This window comes from Amphibalanus amphitrite, unplaced genomic scaffold (genome assembly GCF_019059575.1).
Source record: "Amphibalanus amphitrite isolate SeventyFive unplaced genomic scaffold, NRLGWU_Aamphi_draft 000281F_arrow, whole genome shotgun sequence".
Taxonomy (NCBI): domain Eukaryota; kingdom Metazoa; phylum Arthropoda; class Thecostraca; order Balanomorpha; family Balanidae; genus Amphibalanus; species Amphibalanus amphitrite.
The window spans coordinates 404,456-425,018 of NW_024881776.1; the positions used below are offsets into that span (position 1 = coordinate 404,456).

The 20,563-nt window shown below is 50.7% G+C and overlaps 1 protein-coding gene across 4 annotated transcripts; it reads left to right on the forward strand.

Annotated features, from left to right (window-relative positions):
• Positions 1-278: 278 nt before the first annotated feature.
• On the forward strand, positions 279-19,914 carry LOC122387303 (alpha-mannosidase 2-like). Of its 4 annotated transcripts, none has more exons than XM_043377403.1 (18): positions 279-300; positions 5,704-5,858; positions 6,305-6,562; positions 6,871-7,018; positions 7,608-7,779; positions 8,090-8,230; positions 8,847-9,007; positions 9,402-9,487; positions 9,838-9,938; positions 11,890-12,067; positions 12,356-12,561; positions 12,840-13,028; positions 13,556-14,379; positions 14,677-14,813; positions 15,276-15,428; positions 16,061-16,177; positions 17,843-18,175; positions 18,637-19,914. In XM_043377403.1, exons 2-18 carry the CDS (start codon positions 5,748-5,750, stop codon positions 18,787-18,789), a joined length of 3,468 nt encoding a protein of 1,155 aa, XP_043233338.1. In that variant the 5' UTR covers positions 279-300; positions 5,704-5,747; the 3' UTR covers positions 18,790-19,914. The 4 variants fall into 4 exon arrangements, with proteins under 4 accessions (XP_043233338.1, XP_043233337.1, XP_043233335.1 ...); XM_043377402.1 differs by having other exon boundaries at positions 282-326; XM_043377400.1 differs by lacking the exon at positions 279-300 and adding an exon at positions 430-499.
• The last annotated feature ends 649 nt before the right edge of the window (positions 19,915-20,563 follow it).

Below are 20,563 nucleotides of genomic sequence, written 5' to 3' on the forward strand. Positions count from 1 at the left end.
TTTTCGTCCTTATTTTTGACGCTCTTTCGATTGCCGCTTACCGCGTGTCGCTACGTGGCCCAGGAGCCGAGTTAGACGGGGGGGGGCGTGAAAACGCCCCCCCCCCCCCCCCCCAGCACTCGGCGGAAAGTTCAGGCCACCAGCACGGCGCGGGTTAAATTTTTGAAATTGCGCCTAAAAAGGTGTAAAAATGTGACCAACAAGCGTCAGTTCTTATGACGTCATTATACCAACAAATACGCTGAAATTCTTCACAAGCTTTTGATAAACAAGTAATTGACAGACCTTGAAAGATTTTGTGTACATGGGCTGACACGTATGCGCCGGTGACTATCATTATTTATTATTTGTTGATTTCACTTGATTATATAGAATTACCGATTTTTCATCCCATTTAACCAAAATACTGCCTTGTGCCTTTTAAATTGACAATAATGTTGAGCTAGGGCCCCTATCTCTTTGCGCATCAAATGCCGCGGTTGCGTCATAAATGAAAAGTGTATGTATTTAAGGTTTTGTAAAGACATATCGGATGACCTTTAGAGTTATCCAGCTTATTTTTTGGGGTTATTAATGGACGACGGTGAAAGCAGGGCGCCTGGGGCGATTTGATCAAGCTTCGTGAAATCCACACATGACATTTAGTATGTAGAAGGCCCACGGAGGGGAGAAGTTCCAAATGGCAGGTAAATGTCACGTGACTAATATGCCCTCCGGCGCCCTGTTTTCACCGGCGTCCTTATTAATGTACTATTGTAAAAATTGATTTAACCTTACTGTAATTAGGTACCTACCTTGACGACTACCAAACCCAAACCCCTTTTTAGGACATCCGAGCCCCGGAGCATGTTCTTAAATCCTAATTCTACTAGCAAGTGTAAATTGTGATGCATTATTGTGATATGAAGCAAGTTTTAAGGAGATGGGAAAGTGATCCATCTTCAATGCCTCCCAGCCAGTGGCTGTGATAAACAAGTACCTATTTGTGAGAACTGATGAGATGCATATGAAAAAGAGACTTTTGATTAAAGATACGTTTTTGGATGGTCCTCTACATTAGGCTTGGAACTCATGGAAACCCATTTATTAATAATGCAGGAAAAAAATGTTCAAGAACAGAGCCCTGGAGAACACTATTGCTGAAAGGAACCATTCAGATAATGACCCATGCTGTATCAGTAGACGGAACGACCCATTTTTGGGAACACACTTTCATTCCCAAATTTGGAAAACAATTTTTTAAATTCTCAAATTTCCTACATTTGGGTACTCATGACCATAATTCCACCTACTGGTATGATGCACTGTTTTCTATGAGAAGCTAGAGATCCATCTTTGCAGGTTCTTCAGCTTGTCAATGCTGTAAGCTGTGAGTGTGTTGATAAGTGACAGTTTAGACCTGCTGTGCCAAATGCCTTGGAAAGTCAAGATAAGTTGCATTCACTGTTCAACCATACTCAAGTCCTCAAGACTTGCCAACAGCCAAGTTGTTGCATGTGATTTTATTATTTTTTTTATTTTTGGTTACTATTCTGAGTGTTGTAGGGTTGGTCAGTCAAGATAAGGTACCTAGCTCATCATGAGGTCCTATATTATAGTCTCCAGAGTCCAGACCCATGCATGGAGCAGCAGTCAGGGTGACGGGCCTGTACTTTTGTCGGCAGCTGTTTGTTCCTCTTCTTGTTTATCAGGATGACTTCACCCACCTTCCAGTTGATGGAAATCTGAGACACCTGCCTCAGCCTGTGTGTACCATGTTTTACAGTGCTATTGATGAATAGATGCTGCTGGGTGCTGACTGCTGACCCTTGTTATTATTATTATTATTATTGTTTATTCAGCATCGTCATGCGACAAAAAGATACATACCCCCCCCCCCCCCACCCCACCCACCCACACACACAGTTAATCAGCACTCAGGAGGTTAGTAGTCTTAACAGGCGCCGCGAGGCCTGACAGTTGCTTGCCAAAACCATCTTCAAACTGTCTATAAGACCGCTTTCTTGGAGTGGTGCCCGGACTATGTCGTGATCGACGTACCCAGCAGCGATGTGCATGATAGCGCCGAAATTCCCACCACACAGATTATATACGTGGCCAATAAACGACCCATCCAACTGCTCGGGGTACGTAGCAAGTCTGGCCAGTCCAGTGACGTAGGCTTGGCGAAGACGGTGGTCAGCGCGGAAAGCATTACGGAATGCGCGGAGGGCATCACCTCGCAGCACCTCACCGATGCGAGGCACCCCAGCAGCAATCAAAAGAGCCGTATGGTGCGCAGAACGCGGCAGACCCAGCGCTGCCTTGATCAGCGAAGCCTGTCGCGAGTCTAGACGCTCAATGTCGGCGGAGCTGAGGGGAGCCGTCTCACAGCCGAAGATCAGTGCCGGCAGCACTACTGTCTTCCAGAGGAAGATTTTGTCAGCAGCAGTCAGGCGGTTGGTGAAATTGCCCAGGGGTGTGAGGCCATAGAATGATGCACAAGCACGCCTGATGCGCTGAGCCACGTGGCTGTCTGTGCTGAGGTTGTCATCAAGCACCGTACCGAGGTGCTCGGTCGTCTGCCGGATCTGCAGCTGCTGTCCTGACAGTGTCCACCTCGGTGTGCTCGTGAATAGTTCCTGTCCAAATATGATACAATGGCTCTTGGTTTTTCCCGGTTCAGGGTGAACGAAGTCGAGGCGCCAAGTAGCCGCGAATTCTCCCACCATCTGCAGCATTGCACCGAGGTCACGCGCGTTCGCAGATATAAGGAGAATATCGTCAGCGTAGCAGATAGCGGGTACGTGCTGGCTGTGTAGATATGCTCCACGACCGCTGCGATCTAGGACCTCAATAAGAGGTAAGAGGAAGATGTTTGCAAGGGTTGGCGATAAGATGGCCCCTTGTCTGGTGCCCCTGCAGACCAGGAACGCTTCAGATGTGGCGCCACCAAAAGTCACCCTTGCAGAGAGGTGGCGGTACCAGGTGACCATGAGGCACCAGCAGTAGTCGCTAAGATAGTCTTCCAGACGGAAGAACAGACCGTCATGCCATATTCGGTCAAAGCATTTCCTCGCGTCAAGGTTTGCGACAAAAACAGGAAGACCCCTGGCTCGATTCTGCTGTATGGTCTCTCCAGCCAACAGAGACGCTTGCATGGTGCCCCGATTGGAGATAAAACCAAACTGCAGATGATGAGGTTCAAATGAGGCGTTCAGTTCGTCTAGCACTAGCAGCTCGAGCAGCTTAGATGCGCAGGTTGTGATTGAAATCGGTCGATAGTTGTCCAAGCAGTTAGGGTCCGATTGAGATTTCTTCAACACGGGTACAATAACGCTGTCAGCGAAGGTAGCTGGCACGCTACACGTGGACAGGCAGACAGAGAGAAGGTGCGCCAGAGCTGACAGGAGACAAGGCGACTGACCATAGAGAAGGTGCTCCGCCGTGATGCCGTCTATACCAGGTGCCTTCCCACGCTGTAACCGGTGAATGAGGCCTGCTACTTGTCCAGCTGAAACCGTTCTTTCGGATGCATCGTTACGGATTCTCCTTAGTCGAGAATCTACATGTTCAGCAATTTGGAGCTGGTCCAGAGTCAGTTGCCTGTGACTATCTTGGTGCACAGTCTGGAAGTGGGTGCGGAAGTCGGCGGCGGATAGATCAGAGGCCGACTTGAGTCCATTACGCCGTATCTGTTGCACACGTCGCCAGAAGGCTGTCAGATTTTTGTCACGGCGGAGCAGTCGGAGAGTGTGGGCCTCGCTCTCGATCCGCGTCACTGCTGCACGTCTGCGGGCGTGACGGTAAGCAGATCTTGCAGCCTGATAGCACTGTGCCACTGCTGAGAGGGTAGGACGGCCACAGTTTACCCATATCTGATGCCAGAAACGAGTGCGATCCCGCGCCACTGCCACATCAGGCGACCACCAGGGCTTCGGGGGACGTCGCGACTTGGAGCATCCGGCGATTCGCGCAGCGGTATGTATGCATCGTGTAATTGCTTCGTCAATCTCATCCGGGGTGGCACCGTTGGTGAGCTGACAAGCACCAATAAGCTCGTCCAGAGAAGACAAATATATCTGCAGTTTTTCTGGACAACTCCAATCTAGTACTTCTGAATGGATGGAACCCATATTTAGTGGAGGGCTGGAGACATCGAGACTGGTGCCAGCTGAGGCAGACGGCAGCACCACGCTGCAAAGGACCGGAAGATGTGGGCTCAGGTTGTCCACACAGGGGGCTACGATGCGACAATCATGAACTTGAGGCACCAGACATTGCGGTACAGCGATGTGATCGATGTGCGATTGGCCGTCAGCTCGAGCATAGGTGTACGCCACTGGTTGCGAGAACCGGAACTCGGCGACTGTCAGTCCGTGGTCGTCCAATAAGTCTTGCATTAGAAGACTCAGCGGAGAGAAACCCCGAAGACGGTGCCAGCCCGGTGGGCGCAGTTCTGGTGACAGTGGTGGCAGAGCACAGTTAAAATCGCCTACAAGCACCACTGGAGCTGAGGGTCTTAGCGAAGAGAATAATGCATCAAGCTTCCCCGTCAGGATTGTGTACTCTTCAAAATTTACGGCAGATGAATTCCAGTACGGCATGTAGCAGCCAATTATCGTTATAAGAGGACGGCTCAGCTCCACAATCGTAACTCCACAGATACGAGAATCATTACACTCTACAGCGCGAAATGTGCGCCCCGCTTGACGGCGGCAAACAAAAGCCACGCCACCGTGGGGTCTGCCATCTCCAGTCCCTGGTGGTAGTTCCATGGCGAATTCTTGAAATACCTGAAATTCTTCGGAACTTAGAGAGGAGAGTGCATGCTCCAGATAAGCACCCTGGGCACGGGCTAGCCAGGTTTCGCATAAAAATAAGATATCACATTCAGGTATTAGACAGTCGGCGATATACTGCGCTCCTGCGAGAAATCCTTCGCAGTTATAAGTGCCCAGAGTGAGGTTCATGTTCAGAGTTACTTTTGCGTCCACAGAATTACGGCACTCCGCTCTGTCATGCTTCACAGCGGTGGCAGCAGGACAGGGATGGCCCCCAGGAGTAGCCATCTGGGCGCTATTCCCAGGAGGTGGCCTCTCGTGCGCGCTGATAGGGCCACCCACGGTATCCGGATCCGTCACATTGCGAAGCAGTCGCCCTCCAGCCGTTGCCACCGTGTGTGGCGCCTCCTCTGACGTGACGGGAGGCAGCTGGAACCCAGGGAGCGCCGGCGTCCTGTTCGCTGCCTCGACTAGGGGCGCCTGGGCGGTGAGAGGCGGCTGTTGCCCAGTGTCCGTCTCCATCACGGCGCTGATAGGTTGACACCCATTCATTGTCATCTTGGTGTCCATGGTATCTAGCTGGCACGAATGGTCCATAACGGCGCGGCCTTTCCTCTTCCCAGCCACCGTCACCATGTGTGGCGTTACTTCCGTCGCCGCCGACAGCGTCGACCGCGCTAGATGTACCGACGCCGTGAGTGCAGTCTCTGTTCGGGGCTCTGGAGCGCTGTGAGGTGACTGCTTCCCGGCGGGTCTCATCTTCGTCCCGGCGTTGGGCGGCCGCCGTCCAGGCAGTGTCACAGTGTTCAATGCCTCTGACCACATCACTGTAACGGCGCGGGGCCGTCGCCTGCCAGTTAGCATTGCCATGTTCAGTTCTTTTTGCAGCACTCCGGGTCGTCTGTGATCTTCCAGATGATCTTCCAGATGTCTTTTTCAGGTTTTAGTTTTATTTTGGTTCGTCTAATACAACAGTGAAAAAAAATGATGCAGCTTAGGTCAACAACATCCATCTTTAAGCTGGTTTTGGGATTATCTGTTGGAGTAGTTATTTTTATCATTATCCAGATGTCATACCTTCCTGGAGCTGAAAAGGTATGTGATGAATATATATGTTGTGATGGCTTAATGGTTTATCATGTGTGCAGTTAATCTTGTTCACCAACTCTTAAATTGCTGAGACCAAATTGTGTAAATACTGTGGTATAGACTTTGTTTCCATGGTGCAAGTTAATCTTACTTACAAAATAGGTACCTATTCATTACCGTATCATTTAGACATTGTTAAAAACTATAAATATAGGATTAAGTGGTAAGTCTGCTTAAGCCATAAATTTCCTTATTTTTGCATTAGGTGAATAGTGTCTTGGAAAATCACACATGAAACTTTGTTTAATCGATTTCAACGTGCCATGGAAACGTAGTGGTAGTCTCCAAGAGCATCAATAATGGATCAAGAGCTTTTATGGGGACATATGCCCCAGCCCAGCCAACTGTTGTAGGTACTCTGAGCTAACACAGCCTTGTCCTGTCCCTTCCAGGGCTCGCAGGAGATGCTGGAGCAGCGGCTGCTGCACCTGGAGGGAGACCTCTCCCGCAGTCGACAGGTGGCCGGCGAGCTGCACGACGCCATCGAGCGGCTGATGACCCTGCCGGCCGCCCCCGCCCCCGCCGCCGCCCCCGCCCAGGGAGGGGGCGGCGAGCCGCCGCCCACCGCCGTCGCCGAGAGCAGGGAGCCGGCGGACGCTGCGTCTCTGTGCGAGTTTGGCAGCCAGCCGCCGGGCAAGACAGACGTGCAGGTCAGTTGTGAGTTGTGAAGCTGAATCGAGGCCAGCTGGGGTTGCACTCTCCTTGAATGTTCTTTATGTATTACAACATTCCGTTAAGAAGATGTTGAACGTTTACCGTGACATTCCATTCACATGTGCCATTTCATTCATCCTCCACATTCCGTTAACATTCCGTTCACATACTCCGCATTCCGTTCACAGGTGATAGATGGGTACTCCAGCATGCCATTTCTTGGCATGCCGTCATGTGCCATTCCACCCACAGATGCTGGACATTTACCGCGACATTCCATTTACCCATGCCATTCCATTTCCAGATGCTGGACGTCTATCGCGACATTCCATTCGACAACCCCGACGGCGGCGCGTGGAAACAGGGCTGGGATGTGACGTACGACGCCAACGAGTGGTCCCCGCAGCGAAAACTGAAGGTGTTCGTCGTGCCGCACTCTCACAATGATCCTGGTGAGTTGATAGTGGTGGTGAGAGCTCACTGTCGGTGAGTGATGTGGGTTAATTACGGGTGAGTCCGGTGAGCTCGGTTATGGTGAGTCGGCCGGTCATGGTGGTGCTGTGAGTTTAATGAGAGTGTGATTACTCTTTTATTGGTGATCATGTTCGATGGCTGTGGTGAGTCAGGCGTGTCAGTACCTAGCTGGTGAGTTTATTAGAAAGTCTGGAAAAATTGTAATGCCATCGCTGTTTCAGTGTTTTATTTTCTATTTGTGGTCTATGATGCGACCCGCAATGGTGCAACATTCACGGAAACGATAGATGACACGAAATGATTTATAATTTGATTGTATATAACTGGATTAGTCCGAAAGCACGAGCGTCGAAAGCATTCTCAGTCCGTATAGGTGACTTTCCAAGTGGCTTAGCAAAACAAAGGCACTTGCGGCGGCGTATTGTACTCTGATGCCAAAGGCACAAGGACAAACGTTTATCTTAAAATTTTGTCATTCGTGCATGGGCCTGCATTGGCTGGCACACGTCTGCCACGTCAGTTGGCATATGTCTGTCTAGCTGACAGCTGCTGATCTCTCTGTCGCAGGCTGGATCAAGACGTTCGAAAAGTATTACGCGGATCAAACGCGACACATTTTCAACTCCATGGTCAATATGCTGGAGAAATACCCGCGAATGAGGTTTATCTGGGCGGAGATTTCTTACCTCGACCTTTGGTGGCGGGAGATCAGCCCAGAGGTCAAGGACAGGGTCAGAAGGTCAGTAAACTGGGGCTCTATTTGATGGGTGACGTCTGTTCGGCCGATTTATTCTTGCGTTATCCTGTTGTCTTGCACTATATGCAGGATAGTGAACAAGTCATGTTCACTGAGTACAAATTGATTTCAATATGAGCTTCTGAAGTGGGTCCCTTTGTGTCTTTTCATAATTCCCATTTTAAGCATTGAATGCATATGTTTCCTCTCTTAGGTTGGCAACGTTTTGCCAGTTGAACTAGCGACCTTAGGTGGGGTATATATGTAGGTATGTTTTAATCCATCCCTCGGTGTATGTATCTGTATCTCACAGGCTAGTATCCCGTGGCCAGCTGGAACTGGTCACCGCCGGCTGGGTAATGCACGACGAGGCCAACTCTCACTACTTGTCCATACTGGAGCAGCTGACGACGGGACACGAATGGCTGAGGCTCAACCTCAACGCCACAGTCAGGTCAGTACTGGGGTGTTTGCTTGGCGGCTGGGAGGTGAGGATAGGATGTGTGGGAGATTGGGAAGGTCAGGACAGATGTTTGGTGGGTTGGTGGCGTCAGGACAGTCACTGCAGGTGGTAGGTTCCTGTCCATGGTTACCCAATAAGGTTGACTGGAGTTGAGACTGCTGTAATGGTTGCGATGCTCATAGCTGACTTTACATGAGCCACATTGACTGTGGTCTGACATGGAAAAGTCCCCTGTGCCTTTTATTGAAATTACCGCTGATTTCCTGTGACTCGACATGCTATTAGCGATAGAGATAGCCATTGTGGCGGTTCGAAACTTTGACGTGTTCAGCCTTTGTCTCTTCTGCCTTGATCCTCTTTTTGTTTTTACCTCGCCCTCTTCTATCCTGTCCTGCAACAATCTGACTTCACGCGCACTGCCACAGTGGAACTGTCACCGTCTGAGTCTGTCTTGCAATGAGCTTCATTGATGGCATCCTACATTAGACTGTCCTGTCTTGATACCCATCTTCCTCTGTTAGAAGGTTGAACAGTTCCGCCCTATTCTGCCCTCTGCTGACCTGTTTTGTGCCGCGTTTGACTTACTCTGACCCATAATCTCCGCCAGTAACGGCTGGGCGATCGACCCGTTCGGCATGTCTCCGACCACGGCCTACTTCCTGCGCCGATCAGGCCTGGATCACATGGTCATCCAGAGGGTGCACTACGTCATCAAACGCTACCTGTCGCGCCACAAACAGCTCGAGTTCTGGTGGAGACAGACCTGGGGTGAGTGCTGCCGCGGAGAGGAGGGGCTTCTGACGAGGGTCGTGGGGAATACAGCTCAATTTTGGGCGAGGTTCAACGTATAACGATGGTATAACGTGACAGCACGTCTGTCCAGTGACTAACACTATGCGGCCCCTGAGGTGGCGACCTCTTCAGACTGGTCGCCTTTTTGACCGTAATTGGAGGTAATGGTATGGTCATGTCAGTGTATGATCATTGATCACCTATCATGTAACAGAGAATAGCGATTATCGCAGTCTACCTTTCCGACAATGGATGTCGTCATGACAACAGCGTATAACCGATGTTCACGTGCACCACGGAGTGCGGTCTTTCCATTACCCACTCTCTTCTCTTCCGTTAACTAATGTGGCTCTCTCTTCCCGTGCTGCAGACAGCGGCGATTCCACGGATATGTTCTGCCTTCTGATGCCTTTCTACAGCTACGATGCGCCGCACAGCTGCGGCCCCGATCCCAAGGTGAGAGACTAGCGCACTTGGGCTGCGGCCCCGACCCCAATATGAGCACAGACTAGCGCAGGCTGGAGGCAGCCCTTCCGACTCACGATCTTTCTAACGTCTCGCTGTGCTGGAACAATTAAATAGTGACAGCTGGTGGGTAGAACATATTAATTCGATTGTTTCAAGGGCTTTGAATGCTCACCCTAGCCCCATAAAGTCTCAGTTCACTTGCATCGAAATGGTTTGTTGGTGTTAATTTGGGGATGCCTTGCAGCTTGTGAGATCGCACTGAACTCATGCATTTTGTATTCCATGATAAGGATCTTTCTAGAGAAGTTTGCTGAAGTTGTGCCGTGTGATTTCTCCAGGTGTGTTGCCAGTTTGACTTTGCCCGGTTGCCGGGCGGCCGGTATAGCTGTCCTTGGAAGGTGCCGCCCGTACAAATCAAAGAGTCGAACGTGGCCAAAAGGTGAGTCATCTTGTTTTATTTAGTTGGGTCTGTTTAAGCATGCTAAGCTTTGTCGTTTGATCGTTGAAGTCCGTATGTGCAGAGGAATGGAGAGTACTTGGTGCCTAATTTTATGGATTCTTTGTTATCTGCCCACTCCTTGTTATATGAATGGGTGCTCTTAAGGGCTAAAATTCGTCTGGAGCTTCTGTTCACCATGTTCCACAAAAATGATAATATGATGTCAAAGCAAGTTGATTCGTCAAGGTATTTGCAGTCTGATTCATTGAACGCCTTACTGAAAAGTACAGGGTGAGCCATAAAGATTAACCCATCGAAAATTTAACTTTGTTTCAAGGCGCGCTGACATAGCTATGTCATCTTTTACATACATATAACAACGTCATCTCATAACTAATAAATTTAGTCTGTTTTCTGTATGCTTGCATTCTTCTTATGTTACGCGCCCGAGACGCAAGAGCACTATGGCACGCGGCCGCCGCACTGTCTTTTCACTTATTTTCCTCGATCACCCATGCTATAACAATGCTGCGCCGTATGTCATTTGCGGTGTTTCAGGGACTCGGTAGAGTCGGGTTTTCAGGATATTTCAGTTTGCAAAGCCCGTGGGACTGAAGTCGGGGATAAATTGTGCCCAGCATTCTTTAGACCAAGGAGTGTTCAGCAGCCAACACCCAGTGGTGATTCCTGAATTTCAGGAGCGGCGGATGTGCGTTAAGACGACCTCGCATTTCAGGAGCGTAGCAGAGACAGTGGACGAGCATATACAAAATGAGCTACACTGTCAGGATTGGAGACAAATTTGCGACATATATGCAAAATATGGCATACCTACGCCAACCCGTTTGGAAATAAAGTGAATTTATCGATGGGTAAATCTTTATGGCTCACCCTGTACACATTGAAACCTAAATGCATTTAGTACTGGCCAGCTGAAAATAGTTATAATCTTGCTCTTGATTTCACTTTTTGGCTCTCTGTTCCTTCTTCAGTTCATTCCTATTGCTGGTCTTGTGTTGTGACTTGTGTGTGTGTCGTGTTTTTTTTTTGTGCACTTTAAGCGATCCAACGGGCTTGAAAAATCGACTTAAATGACCGTCCTGGCTGCCGCTCCCCACTCGTGGCTAGAGTCCTTCTTACCGGTTTGTTTGTTTGTTTGTTTGTTTGTTTGTTTGTTTGTTTGTTTGTTTGTTTGTTTGTTTGTTTTTTGCTGGGTTAGACCCTTTCGGTCCATTGAGACCATTGCAGAGCCGGGAGGATGATAGGAATTAGGGGGAGACATTGGTCTGGGCAGGCACCCTAGTGAGTCACCGGGGCTGAGCCCGTCCAAAGGATAAGCCACTAGAGGTGTCCTTTTTGGGGATCCAGGTAACCCGCCCCGCCCCACAACCCTTTTCCAGATACCCACAACCCGCATGGGGAACTTCATTGGTAGCAGCCCGCAACAACCCGCATAGCAGCCAAAAAGCTTTTCCACTTTCTAGTCATTTTTTCCCAGGACATCTTACTGCACATGTGAAGTATTCTAGGCCATGCTGCAGCATATTTATTTTCCATTTTCAAGGGGAAATCTTGTTTTGTTTTAGCTAAGAAGATATTTTTATGCCCGCATACAACCCGCACCAGGGTATTTCCTGGTGATGCAACCCATGCGTGTTTTGTCTACCCACTCATTGCGGGCTGGTGGGTCGAAAAAGGGCACTTCTATAGGCCACCCAGCCCCTCAAGCACTCTCTGCACCCGGCTACGGGTGGGCTCCCTTAGGAGCTGCGAAGCGCTCCAATGGGAGCCGCCCGCATTGGATAAATTTGCCTGTGCAGCCCGGACTAGGGGTTGTGGCGTGGAGGAGAAGGATTTGAATGTCCTGAGGATAGAAATGACGGAACGGGTGCTTCTTACCGGGCCAGTAAATACTATCAGAAGGCTGACCACCCTCCTTTATCTCTTCCAGGGCGCTCATGCTACTAGACCAGTACCGCAAGAAGTCTCAGCTTTACGCTTCGAACGTACTAATGGTACCCCTGGGCGATGATTTTCGGTACGACTCTGAGGCAGAATGGGAGGCGCAATACACCAACTACCAGAGGCTGTTCGACTACATGAACAGTCGCACAGATTGGCATGTCGAGGTAGGTCACATGAGGTCAGGAGAGGTCACAAAAGGTCGTGTGAGGCCACTTGAGGTTGTGCTAGGGCTTGTGTGATAAGGGGAGGCTATGGATCATGTAAGGTTACGTAAGATCATGTGCTATTACTTACCGGTCATGTCAAATTGCCTACTTCAGTTCTTCAGTTCTTTAGAGATAACAGAATGCCACGCCAGGTTAAGGTGATATCGACACGTGAAGCTACATGAGATTGATTGTCGTGTCTAGTTACAGTGAAAATATGCTGAAGTTTTCTACCTCCTCTCACAGGCGCAGTTCGGCACCCTGTCCGAGTATTTCGCCGCACTGGAGGCCGAGTCGAAACATACCGGCGCCACCACCAGTCTGTCCACGTTCCCGCGACTCTCGGGCGACTTTTTCACGTACGCCGATAAGAACGATGAGTACTGGAGCGGCTACTATACGTCACGGCCGTTCCACAAGCAGATGGATCGGGTGCTCATGGGGGAGCTCAGGTGAGCGCGGGGCGGGGGATGGTAAAGGCTGTGACTGGCTGCTCGTAATTGCTTGCCGTTGTGGAGGACGACGTGTCTGGATTTGAAGTATTAGTTGAATTCCTTCTAGCCCCGCGCTTCGAAGTCGGCCTTAGAGATGATGATATCTTTCCACGTTGCCATTGTTTGTATACCCTTTATGGTAAGTCTACCAACAAATATGGTAGTCCATGTATTTGATATCCTGTCCATTACTCCTGCGTCTGTGCCTCTCTATAACAACTCATTCCCTTTCTCAGAGCTGCCGAGATCCTGTACTCGCTGTCACTCTCGGTGATCGGCGGGAAGCCGTCAGCGGTCGCCCGGGACCACCTTTCACAGCTAATGGCTGATCTGGTGACGGCCCGGCGAGCGTTCTCGCTGTTCCAACACCACGATGGGATTACCGGTACCGCCAAAGATCGTGTGGTCATCGACTATGGAAACAAGTGAGAGAGAAGGACGGCGTGGGTTGGAGAGTCGGATGGTGGCCTGTAGGTCCGTAACGATCATGAGGAGGAAGCAGAGTTAGGAATATGTAGGCTGTAAGATAAGTAGCTATGTTATGCCATTTTGCTTAGTTATGATTACATAAATGTAATAGCTGCTGTATATGTGGTCATGCTGCTCTAGATACAACTTGCCACGTCAGAAAACGTGCGTCGTCAGATCGCTCTATGTCTTTTGTCAATTTGATAATATGCAGAACTCTCGTAACCGTCGTAACCGTCATATTAGTTTTCACCGTCCATGAGTCGTGTAAGGCTCCGCCTCAGTCTGGACGGGAGCTGCTGATTTATTTCAAGATTGTGCGAATCAATTTATCATTTTATTTGTGTCTCGGCCTTTTGTGATAACGTTTTCCTCATACACAGACTTATGGCCGTAGTCACTCTTCACCCTCTGCGCTCAGGCTCAAAATAGTTGGCTGCCTCCCCTCTTTCAACTTTTGACTGCTGCCCTCCCCTCTCCCCAGGATGATGACTGCCCTCCAGCGGTGCAGTCGCGTGCAGCAGCAGTCCGTTCAGCTCCTCCTTCTCCCCTCGCTGGCCGGCTGGCGGCCGGATGTGAACGCCAACTACTGGGTACCGTCCTCCCGCCGACCCCACGCCGATCGCCTCCCTGAGCCGTCGGTCCTTCAGCTCAGCACCAGCGCCGCGCGACAGGTGGCGCTGTTTAACAGCCTGGCGCACCGCCGCGCCGAGATGGTCTCGCTACACGTGTCGGCGGCCCATGTGGAGGTTACAGACGCTGACGGCCGACCGTTGAGGTCCCAGTGTGCGCCGGTGTTCGCTGGGGGAAGGCGACTGCCCGGCGCACATCGGGTAACGTTCCTGGCAGAGCTGGCGCCGCTCTCCCTGGCTGTTTTCTCCGTACGGGAGACGGGCGTGGGGGAAAACTCACTCCACTCTCTAGCGGAGGTGACGCTCATGTCTCCCCCTGGAGTCGCTGGGGTTCAGGCAGATCCCTCCGACCGCAGTGGACCCTACGCGGTGACGGTGGCTGCAGAACCAACCCCAGTGACCCTGGAGTCCTCCACCGCCCGGCTCCAGTTTGCCCCGGACGGTATGCTGCGACTAGTGAAGCTGACCAACCACGACGCCGCGCCTCTGACCGTTGAGTTTGTAGCGTACGGCGTGGCGCGGGGATCTGATATGTCCGGGGCGTATATATTCCGTCCGGACGGGCCGGCGAGGCCGTACCGCCAGCAGGGAGCGGTCAGGGTCACCCGAGGACCGCTGGTGGATGAGGTGACCGTCCTGCTGCCCGAGGTGGAACATACTGTGCGGCTCAGCCACGGTGAGTGACGGTGGGGAACTCTGCTGGCTATCTGCAGAAGGGCGGTGCTGTGAGAACTATGTTTGGAACTATGCATAGATGTGAATGCTTCTGGGTTTGGATGTGGATGCTGTCAATTACCGTAAGATGCTTTAATTTACCTAGGCACTCAAAGATAATCTTTTTGTACTGGTCTAATCCAACAGAATTGTGTCAAGTAAATTGGAATATTCCATGCATTTAAGTCATTTAGCATGACTTTTTGGATCTAACTTACTATTTGGCATGACCTTTGACCGGACCTTTTTGATCCCGCAGAGGGCGACAACGCCGGCTGGGTGGAGATAGAGAACCGCGCGGATGTGTCTCAGCAGCGTAACTTTGAGCTGGCTATGCGGCTCAGCTCAGCTATTGAGAGCGGCGACCGTCTGGTGACCGACCTCAACGGCTTCCAGGTCGGTGCCGGACGGGATAAGGGGTGGGGTCGGGGGAGATGTGTATGGGGGGGGGGGGGGCTGGAAAGATTGCAGGGTGGACTTTCTGCCCAATCCGTCATCATACTCACGCCTACCGATTACAGCTGCTTTGTAAGTGACAAAAAAAGATTTTTGATGATAAGAGGTTTGCTAAACTGATTATTTCGTTGTGGGCCTTTTTCATGCAGTGTTACGTGACTATGCTTTGAGCCCGTTGTTGAATGTTAGCTGTCTATTCGTATCACCAGCCGTCGCTTTGTTCCTTTCCCAACCGTCCCATGGTGAGCGCCTTCTCTGTGCTCATTAATCCTTCCCTTCCCTCTGCTGACTCTGTCTTATAGCCTCAAACCAGCATACACTGGCGTACAGTTAGCACATCCCCTCTAATGCTGATCTGATGTGTCCCCTGCACAGACATGTGACCCTACCGTCCCGTTCCAGACAATTGAGCGTCGTACCCTGCAGAAGCTACCGATCCAGGGTAACTACTACCCGGTACCCAGTATGATGTACATTGAGGACGCCAACGTGAGACTCACGCTGACCCTCGGACAACCTCTGGGAGGAGCCAGCCAGGCGTCAGGGCAGCTGGAGGTACGGCAGGGAGTGGGAGTGGAGGGACAGCCGGTAGGAGGGGAGGGTGGGGTCAGTCAGGCGTCAGGGCAGCTGGAGGTACGACACGGGATAGCATGGGAGGAACGGGAAGGGAGGGCAGGGACAATCAGGCGTCAGGGCTGCTGGAGGTACGACACGGGGTAGCATAGGAGGGAGAGAGGGGGACAACCCCCAGGCCGCAAGCCAACCATGAGACGTCCATTGTCTGGTATGCAAGGAGATTGAATGGGAACGAATGGTCATGTGTGAATTCGGAGCAAAACGTTACGAGAACGGGCAAACGTGTCATGCCATAGAACGTATGCACGAATTACATGGATGGAAACCGAGATCTAATATTGTTTTTTGTCTAGTGTGGAAACAGAACTGAATGACTGATATTATATGCCAGGTTAAATCGACCCAGTATTTGATGTGTCTTGCGGACCACTTAACTGATGTCCGATCAGATGGCGATGGACCGGTGGTTAATGTGATTGTCACATAAAATAATGATTTACGGACGACTGACCTACTGACGTCTCTCCAGGTGATGTTGGACCGGCGGCTGATGTGACTCTGTGACGTCAGTTAATGTCTTACGGACGGCTGACGTGCTGATATTTCGCCAGGTGATGCTGGACCGTCGTCTGATGCAGGACGATAACCGCGGCGCCGGCCAGGGCGTCACCGACACCCGGCGAACGCTCAGCACGTTCCGGCTGCTGCTCGAGTACCCCGACTCGCAGGTGAGGGAAACAGAGCGCTGAGCGAGCACTAAGGGAAACAGTGCTGAGCGGGCACTGAGGGAAACAGGGCTGAGCAAGCATTAACCCTATTCCTGGCGGGCTCCGCCGGGACAAGAAACTGGCGGGGGGGCCGATTCGGCCCCCCCCCCGATTCGGCCCCCCCCCCCTTCAGATCTCAAAAACTACACATCGCAGCGACAAACGGTAAACGGCATCGGATACGCACGGTCAAGATCTACAATTTTTACTAAGGTCATTTTCAGGTCAGGTCAAAGATGACGTCACAGGGGTCGAAAAAGTCAAAATGGCGGCGCTAGATATGGAGAGTTTTTCTCGAATAACTTTCGAATTAGTCAAGATAGGAACAAACTAAGGGCATCATCGTGATCCTCTCGTCAATCCGCATCGAATGATATATATGTTGACCTCGAAAGGTCAAGGTCAAAGGTTGACCTCAGGTCACGTGACCTCGAGGTCATCATGTATATCATTCGATGTGTCTTGACGAGCTGAACACAATGAGACCATCCACGCGTCTGTATCTTGTTCCTGTACGGAGTTATTGGCCAAAAACCTTTGGTGACCTTTGATGACGTCACATGACCTCACAGCTGCCCAACAGCAAAACAGACCTCAAGGTAGTGAAGGTTGATCGTATATGAAGTCATGTATGGTATATGGGGCCATTCCGACCCGTTTTAGTGGTAAAAACAGGGAGTTGATTTTTCCCCCATTGACTTATAATGGGGAGGTCGCGAAACTGACCTGACCTTAGGTCACCGATATCAAAATTCCGAGATATACAAATTGCACATACTGGTACCCTAACTAAAGCCTGAAGAGAAGAAATTGATCGGTCAAAAACTCTAGCTCTGGCGTGATTGCAAACTTTTCTGAGGTAGGGTCACCAAACCGCCTCTGGTGACCTGACCTGAGGTCAGATCAACTCAAAATTTTCAGACATGTTGCGTAGAAGCCTTTTAGGAAAAGTCAGAAAATTTGAGCTTCCTAGCTCAACGCGTTTGGGAGAAATAACCAAAAAACCTCAGGGGGGGGGCTCCTGAGGCCCCCCCCCCCGCCAGGAATAGGGTTAAGGGAAACAAAGTGCTGAGCGAGCACAAGGAAAACAGAGCGCTGAGCGAGTACCATGTCTCGTAGGTAGGATACACCCCATAGTCAGAACTCACTACTGAGAACTTAGACACGCAGTAGTGAGGATAAGAAAAATATGTTGCGTCAATGACAGTTCAATATGATATCACTGATTAGCGCCGTGTTTTGTTACGTTTCAGCCTGATTGCTTGTCTTTTGCTGGCTACCTTGTTTCTGTGTTTTGTGATTGTGTTATGTCAAACGTTGCGCGAGTCCTTGGAGTATTGACGGCTCCTTGACGTTTAACGCTGGCGCACTGTGATTCAACAGGTCGTGACAAGTGATTACTAGCGTTAAATGTGTTTTATTTGTCATGTTTTATAGGATGTTGCGCGGCAGCAACTGGGTTCTGGCAGCCATACTGATGTTCGTTGTAGCTCTAAGCTCACTGGCGCTGTGTATTTGTGTGGATTGAGACTGGTCGGCTGGTATGCATAAACCGTGCTTATCTGTCGAATTGCTGCAATCTATTATTCTTTACCCCTCACACCGTCTCCCCCGCTCTGCCCACAGACGCCGCCGGTGAAACCCCTCCCCTCCCTCCTGGCCCACTCGGCCCTCCGCTCTCTCCTGCAACCCATCACCGTTCTGGTGGAGGGGCCGGACCTGCCTGTGGCCGCTCAGCCCCGCGGCGCGGCGCCGCCCGCCCGCCGCCAGCGCTGGTCGGCGGCGGTCAGCCCGGCCGCTTGTGACCTGGAGCTGGCTACTCTGAGGGCCAGTGTGGCCGGAGGGGACGGCGGGGACCGGTTCTGGCCGGGAGAGAATGTGACGCTCACTGTGCGTCGGGTGGCGGCCGACTGTCGGTTCCCCGGCCCGCCCGGGGAGGTTTGCACCGCGGCGGGGAAGGTGAGAAAGGGAGGGAGGGCGGGGGATGGAAAGGGATAGTGATAGTTTGAGGGAAATAGAATGATAATGAATGAAATAATGATGATGATGAGGATAATGAATGATTATCAACAGATGTGCTAGGGCGTAAAAGGAGAATAGCAGGGATGGTTGGGGATGAAGATAATGGTCACTGAATAACATAATGGAAATTGGAAAGAGGTGGATGCTGGTTGAATGATAGATAAACACGAGCTCAGTGAAAAGTATGAATTCAGCCGTACCTCAGCTGTAGGTCTACTGAAAAGTAGTCTGAGCAGAAATGTAGCTCTGCCATTGCCGCGACAGTTTTATGTATTACCGCTTATACAACACCGTCTGCCCTTCGTACACGCGAAGCTCAACGCTTGATATCAGGTGGCCGTCTCTGTACCGTTTCTACGCCACCCTATCTAACTGCCCCTCCGTCTGTGTTCCCACAGTTCAGCGTGTCGCAGCTGTTGCCGAAGGGCTTCCAGACCTCAGTACAGCAGGTCTCCCTGACCGGCGTGCACCCGGGCAGCACTCTGACGCTCTCCACACCACTTGGGCTCGACCCCATGGAGCTGTATACGTTCCGCCTCAAACTGCGGTGAGCTGCCGCGGGCAGTGCTGAGACTTATACTGAGAGAAACCTAGAATCTTCAGTCAGGATGAGGCTGGTGTATACTGAGAGAAGCAGTGAATATTTATCAGAGAGACCAAGTTGAGAGGATTGAAGAATTTCCAGCCAGAATGAAGCTGGGCTGTAGTGAAAGAAACTAAAAATATTGAGTCGTAACGTGGCTGGCCTATCCTGAGAGGTAGTACAAACATTCAGCTAGAGTCAGGCTTGGCTACCCTGAGGATATTAGAGCCAGAATGAAGCTGGACTATATGAGAGAAACTGAGAATCTGCAGCCAAACTGAGGCTGGCTCAATGAGGTTTTAGGGTTGTGGGGTCATTTTGTGCTGTTTTGTTTCATCGTGTGACGGGTGCTGCGCTGGGCTGGATACCTCGCGGTTCGGTTCATCATTTTACAGTGTGTGGCTGTGTGTTACGTGCACGCGTCGTCGTTCTGCCATCTTCACTTAAACATAAAATCTGTACTAACTTACGTTACTTATCCACATATGTTATTATTTACTCATTGAAACCAGTATATTAGAAATTACGGGCACCGTATTATTTTATCACTGCTGCGCGGGTTAATCTCAACCATCATATCGACACGGACGGGACGACTTTATTTCTGGTGCTGGGTGTAGCACGATCTCATCTCACTCGTGTCACTGCTCTGCGCGGCGGCGGCGCGGTCGGCGAGGTTTTTCATCTGTGATCACAGCACTCATGGTAGTGTGGCGGGCGGGACTCGGACTGGCGACTCAGCCGGCTAACCGCCACAAGTTTGTGTTGTTGGCGAATTTTATGTCGCGGGTGCGGTCAGTTGAATGAACCGCTCGTTTGGGTTAGTTTTGTGTGGACGGCCAGCACACTGCATCCTCTGGTATTGAGGGAGGACAAAGAGGTGCAGTTTTGGTGGAAGGGGGGGGGGGGCACCTGTACATAAAGTGAGGTGTTTGGTGCACCATGAATAGGTATTCGAGACGATTAGTATTCTTTCAATACAGTGAATACCGATGCTATCTCTGGATAGCGAATGTTAGTTCGCTCTTTGCGAGGGCTGACCGTCATTGGCCCCTGCATTAGCTGTATATATGAAAATACATCGTCACCAAAGCTTCGTGTCTTTAAAATTAAGTTGTTATTCTGTAGCGCAGTTAATTCTGATGCGTATGTTTCTCATTTATGAACATTGGCTCGACGCCAGTCATTTTTTTTTAATTCGCCCATAATGTGCAATTAAGCGGTTTCCGTGTCTATAATTGTCACTGGATGTGGGACCGATTCCCTTCTTCCATATCATGATAAAGAGAGCACACGCAGCTCAAAGCCTCAGAAGATCCTTCTCGCAGTTGCGAACCTGACGGTGGTTCCGTAGGCCAGGCCACTCAGCGCAGTAATACTGATGCACACCCGCTCATTACACTGCCGGTCACGCCAGGGATTTCTGCAGGACCCCGCTCTGCTGAAGAAGCAGATCTTGCGGCACCAGAAGTGCCTGAATACAATTTAGCTTTATTAGAGGAACTATGGCAAGTTCCCGCGGCCCCTGCGGTAGACCCAGGTCCCCGACAGGACGAGCCGGCCTACAATCTGAGGCCGCGCCATCATATACGGCCGCCAGATAGATTCCGCCAGTGAGCGGACATGAAAAGGCATGCTAGATTAAGGAACGCGTTCCCTTGTATATATCCCCGTTAGGATAAGATGATGATTCGTCACTGACGACAATGATTACAATTGCCAATGTTCACGATATATCATAT

What these genes read in the sequence shown, in the direction of transcription:
- LOC122387303 (XM_043377403.1), top strand. Translation starts at nt 5,748, where the DNA reads ATGATGCAGCTTAGGTCAACAACATCCATCTTTAAGCTGGTTTTGGGA. An exon ending in GCACTCTCACAATGATCCTG is followed by an intron (nt 7,019 to 7,607) that starts GTGAGTTGATAG and finishes TCTCTGTCGCAG; the next exon opens with GCTGGATCAAGACGTTCGAA. An exon ending in GCACAGATTGGCATGTCGAG is followed by an intron (nt 12,068 to 12,355) that starts GTAGGTCACATG and finishes CTCCTCTCACAG; the next exon opens with GCGCAGTTCGGCACCCTGTC.